The 6,000-nt window shown below is 36.7% G+C and overlaps 1 protein-coding gene across 1 annotated transcript in view; it reads left to right on the forward strand.

Moving 5' to 3' along the window:
* Nucleotides 1-5,436, forward strand: part of LOC149076531 (popeye domain-containing protein 3-like) — a 72,159-nt gene extending 66,723 nt beyond the window's left edge. The window contains exons 7-8 of the mRNA XM_089244114.1: nt 3,526-3,772; nt 5,199-5,436. Coding sequence (XP_089100240.1) covers nt 3,526-3,772; nt 5,199-5,266 — 315 coding nt within the window. The 3' untranslated portion in view covers nt 5,267-5,436. The remainder of the gene's footprint in view (nt 1-3,525; nt 3,773-5,198) is intronic.
* The last annotated feature ends 564 nt before the right edge of the window (nt 5,437-6,000 follow it).

Consider the following 6,000-nt stretch of genomic DNA (forward strand, 5'->3'; position numbering starts at 1 on the left):
GAGGTCAAGTATCGGCGTCTGGTCTTGTACGTCTATATAAGTGTTTTCCAAAGTGGGAAATATCCAAAATTTCCAAGTGGGAAGCTACGAGTATAGAATATGATCCTATGGGTTCCGGGGGGGGGGGGGGGCGGCAATGAGAGAAAAATATTTCTGAAGAAATGGGCGATGGAACAAAAAAGTTGGGAAACTTTACGTATAATTCCAAATAAAACCTGTCATTACCACCACGTGTTTCTGCCCTTATTTGATCCCAAAAATTTATTATTCACCAAAGTATAGTTTTTAAAAGATTTCTTGTGTTTTGAACCATAGATTCCCGTGTGCAATTTTTTCGACCAAAGAACTGTGAATGTGGTCAGTTGAAAAAAACTCACCATAAACTGAAGAAAGTGACTTTTTTTACCTCACATATGCCTACATTGTAAGGAAAGAAATTGCAAAAGAAGAGCGCTATATTGTACATGGATCATAGCGGATATTACGACCAGATTAGGACATTGTGAACCACCGAATACGGAAATTTTTGTCAACAAGAGCCTTCTGACCTCCTACCTAGTTTTGCATGTTGATAGCGATACGTTATGGGGAAAAAATACTCGTTCGAACCTCACATTCAAAATATGCAAAAAGAAAAAAAAACTGTCGATGGAAATAAATATAATATAAACCGAAGTCTAGATAACTACAAACGATTTTTTTTTCTCATTTTAAAATACTGATCAGTTTCGTAGCTTGCAAAACTGATAACAATACCCGAATGGTAACATTATAATTGATTTTAATAAGAGGCGTCTATTGTAGTACTTATTGTAATGAATCAGCAAGCAAATATAACTGAGATTTTTTTCTCACCCGCCAAAAAAAAAGATCCGGATTTTTTTTCGGTGGAGCCATGTCTTTCCCATGGAAGTTCATAAAACACGAGTGAGCAATCGGCAGCGGACAGTGAGTCGTCAGCCGATGACCCTTGGCATATGTTTCGCCAGGAATTAAGGTCAAAACCATCAGAAATAAAGAAAAAGAAATAACTCTGATAAGAGCAATAATTATAGACATCTCTCTCTCCCTCTTTCATGAAGAACGTGAGATCTCTCCCAGAATCCTTCCTTCCTTCCTTCCTTCCCCAAAAGAATCGTCACTGGAAATACTAGAACAGGGGACTGTCGGGAGATTATTTAATTACATTTTTATTTCAATTATTTCTTCTATTATACAAATTCAAAAGATCATAGAAACCTGAAATCCCTGCATATTTAAAATATTTGAATTCTTGTTTTTGACAAATGTATGGTGTTTGGAAAAAAAATATATATATATATTTATATAATGCCCGAGAAATAAAGTATTTAGGGGGGGAGGGAGATATACTGTCTAATCCCGTTATAACGAACCCCAAGAGACCGGAGAAATCACTTCATTATAACGAAATTTCGTTATAAAGGAACTCCAGGTTTTTGCATTCTTCCTATGTAAACTTATCTGGGGGATTAAAAAAAGTGTTCGTTAAAACGAGATTTTCGCTATAACGGTATTCGACTGTATATGAAATAGTTGGGTGATATGGAATAGGACTGACTCTCAATGAAGAAAGCTAACGAAAATTTATCAAAAACAAGATCTAATGAGCCCATGACAATGAAAAATAAAAGTTTCATTCTTGATTCTTATTGATGATGGAGGTGGTGATTGGCGTGGTCAGTTTATGAAAGCCACGTTGCGTTCTTTCTGCTCTACCCCAGAACAGTGAAGATACACATTAAATTCCCAGACTCTTCTCTCCTATCTTCCAAAACTCTTCGTCTTGGAGTGATATATTTTAGCCCTACTGATTCTCCCTCGATACTATCTAAGCTAGCCAGAGTTATTGGCCCTACTCAGATTATATTTTTAGGGTATTCCTTATAAAAAATGCCGACATTTCCTGGAAAAAAAAGTAGCAGCGTCTTATCGCGAAGGAAAATATCTCTGGGAGGTTTCAACAGCTGGCTGATGAGAAGATAATACAAATACAAATACAAATACAACACCACAACAGGCAAAATGCCCAACGAGGTGGCTGATAAAAAGATGCCCATAAAAATATGGTTGTCATATGTTTCAAAATTACAGCAACCCAATTAAAAATGCAATTAACACAAATTACAAACAATATATACACATGATAAAATATTATACAATGCCCATAAAGAATACTTATGGTTGTCTTATTCTAAGAATGGATAGCTTTTCGATTTACCCCAACATGTTTATCGTACTTCTTTTTAAACGTGTCAATTGTGTTACAATTTACTACCTCCGGGGGTAAGCTATTCCATTTATTAACAACCCTATTAGAGAAAAATTCCCTGCGACACCATAGCCTTTCATTGTCCCTCACCAACCGATACTGGTGTCCCCTTGTAAAAGCAGTCGATTGGCGGTGTACCAAAAGTTCATGGTCCATCCTATCCATCCCATTGAAAATTTTGAACACTTCGATCATATCTCCTCGACACCTGCGTTCATCCAATGTAAACATATTCAAAAAATGAAGTCTTTCTTCATAACTCAAGCCCTGTGTGCCAATAAGGACACGCGTAGCTCTTCTCTGCACCCCTTCAACCAAGTCTATGTCCCTCTGTAGGTATGGTCTCCAAAACCTTACAGCATAATTCAGGAATGAAATAAATGAAGGAATTCGTGGAATCGAACCCACCTCCTCTGAGTTGTCGGTTGAGCGTGCTGGAACACTATGTTACGAGAGTAACGAACCTCAATCTTTCCTTAGAACTCGTATGAATGGCGAAGAGTGACATCATCCCTGGATAAGTCGTCATCTGGTGGCAGTGTCAACAGTTGTGAGCTTTGGCCTGAGTAAGATCTGGCCGTCCATGTACGGTCCCCTTCAGTGCACACGAGCTTTAAGGAAAGATTGGTGGTTCGTTGCCTCTGTAACGTAGTGGTCTAGCACGCTCAGTTAGCACAGTAAGTGAGAAGACGTAATTTCGGGCAGTTGAAATTTCTTTCTTTCCTGAATTCATCTTCTGATCAGATAGATGTTATAAACCTTCGTATGGATAGCGGAGAGTGACATCATCCTCAAAGATAGCTACGAAAATCCGCACAGCATATTAAACAATTGCAGATGCAACTCTTGTGATCTGCATTGCGCTGGGTTTTACATTTTTTGGCTCTCTTCCAATTACTGATGATCACTTCAAAATTTGCCTGAGTAAATTTCTGTAAGTGGAAAAACAAATCCTCTCCTACAGCAGCCGTGAGTATGGTGACAATCGAAGGATGCTAAATGTACATTTTAAAGAAGTTCATCACTGTTCCAGTTGGTGGCCATACCTGAAGGTGGAGAAAACCCAGTATTCCATATCACCCGACTATTCCATAACTCCCGCTCTTCCTATACGTGTTTTGCGCTCACCCAGAATGATTTTAAATATTGATATAGATTGGCTGTCCTCGTGAATTACTATGCATTTGTAAAATAATTTGAAAAATAATTCGTGTTCTTTGTTTCTTTTGTATTAGATCGTAACGGAGAAAGGCTCGCACTTGGACATACGCTTGCCGAGCCTGACCGGTTCGATAGTGTCCCAAGCGACCACGACGGTCAACCACGACTTAGAAGTAGATAGTAATAATGAGAACGACGATGAAGGTGGAGACGATAGTACTACTTTTTATACGCCCTTGCGCACACCGAACAACATCAGACGTGACGTCCACATCAGCCTCTCCAACGACATCTACAAAGACTGTGATACCGATGTCTCAAGTATGTACATCGAGACAATGTGACTCAAATTTCATTTTGGGGAGGGCGGAATTAGAAAAATTACATCATCATGTATGAGGAGGAAGTGAAAACCTTCTGTTTTTTAAGATATAATTATTATTAACCCGTCCAATGTTCCTGACGTAATATTACGCCAAAAGTTCTATGGGAAAAATGCAAACTTTTACTTGCCAAGATGTAGACGCCGATTTGAGATAAGAATGTAACTTTGAGAAGTTTTTGTGTGAGTAGATATAAAAATACGTTTCTCACTTGAAATCTTCGCTTTAGGGGGGCGATTCGAATCGACTTCGATTCGAATGAGGTATCAAATTCGAAATAATATACTCGTACAATATGCAAAGGCGTCAAGTTATTGAGAATATTGAGAGAGCTCAAAAATATTATGGATCGGAAAAAAAATACATTTCAATGAAAAAAGACACACAGGTTAAAACTGAATGATAGTCATGCACAAGTTTATGTGGACGTATAACTTGTATTCATCCTTTTTTGATGCTCATTAAATCAGAAATACTCGTAAATTTATTTAATTGCATAAAAAAAATTATTTTATTTATTTATTTTTTCAATTGGATTGAAATTGAATTGTTCTAAAAGAAATACATTTTTTAAATTTTATGAATCCAGAAAACTTCAGATGCATTATGTATCACGAAACTATTTCTAATTCAAGATGAAAAAATTAAAATATTAATAAATTCAGTGATTTATTATAACCACGAGACCCTAGAAATTTATTAGCATTTAAATACTTTTAAGGAGAGCCTCAGACTGGTTTCAGTAAGAGGTGAAGGCAGTGGCTATATAGACTACCTCCAGCAGAGCCTTAAATTTGGTTAAAGGAATTGTGGAATATTATGCATATTTCTCTGGGAAATTCGAAAGAACAGTTGCAAATGAAACGGCCCAGATCTACGCATACAAAATCCCTAAGTAACCAACCCCATTGCCCCATCTCACAGATGCACCATTGCAATGGTCCAATTTCAGTAATCAGACTATGCATAAATCGCTCATCCACTAAATCTATGGATTTCAGATAACGAAAAGTTTTCCGGCTTTAAATATTGAAAAAGTTCCGCTTCGTGGAAAAATGTTTTCATCAGATGAAGAGAGTATTGCCGCTGTAAATGAAGAGTTGAAGAAAATGTAATTTTCTGCCGGGATAAAATAATTTTAACATCATTGAGAAAACATGTGTGCGGAGCTTAAAGAAGACTATGTTAAAAAATAAAATAGAATATTTCCAGAAAAAAGAAAAGTGAACACCGTAAATTTATCTTACTTATCAAACAACTCTCGTACAGAGACTTTATACATCGTTTTAATGGGTGGAAAATCATGATGTATCAAAGTATAACTCAATTTGAATTTTATTAATCTTTTTTTGTTTCTTTCGCAGTATTCGAAAGCCAAGAAAAAGTGGCTCACGCTCCTTCTTCGTCCACATTCTTGCCCATTCATCCTTGAAGAGAAATTCTCTTCCTCCTTCTCTCATTCCTCGAAGAAAAACAATAAGACTTCTTATTAGAGACAAACGCTGTCGGTTTTCTCTTGTTTTTTTTACAAGACTTTTCTCTTTCGTCTCAATCACGGCAAACGCAACAATCACTGTAAAATGACAATTTACTACAACTTGCAAAAAAGCAAAAAAAAAAAAAAAAAAATCGCGTCTCCACCAACATGCTTAATGATCGTGGGAACGTGGAGGAGAAGAAGAAAAAGAGACAACGTGGTGGATAACCAAAGACAAAACTTTAGCATCACGTCATCATGATGAAAATTCAACCAACGACATTTCGAAGCTTTTCAACAAATTGCTCAAGACAGTGCGAATGTTTTTTTTTTCCTTTTTTGATTTATTGCTACATGCTTATATCAGCTGTGTGTCATTTGATGCCAGTATAATGATACAAAATATATGATCCGATCGAGGTGATTGTGAGGAATAAAGAATTTTTTTTTTTAATTTCTACACATAAATGAGAAGAGAAAATTGCGAACGAATGCTCAATGAAAAGACAGAAAAATTAAGTTCTGTATCTTTTCAGGTAAGTAGAAGAATGTGATTTGGACAGAAAACGAGCCAGCTGAATATAATGGAGTACAGTCAAACCCCCGTCAGTGGGTCACCCGGATAACGTACCGCTTACCAGGTCACTTTTTTACAACACTAATTCTCTTTTATGTCGTTCTTTTGTTAA

Source organism: Pholcus phalangioides, unplaced genomic scaffold (assembly GCF_987345545.1).
Source record: "Pholcus phalangioides strain wild (caught in Gottingen) unplaced genomic scaffold, Ppha-v1.0 ptg000015l_1, whole genome shotgun sequence".
NCBI lineage: Eukaryota > Metazoa > Arthropoda > Arachnida > Araneae > Pholcidae > Pholcus > Pholcus phalangioides.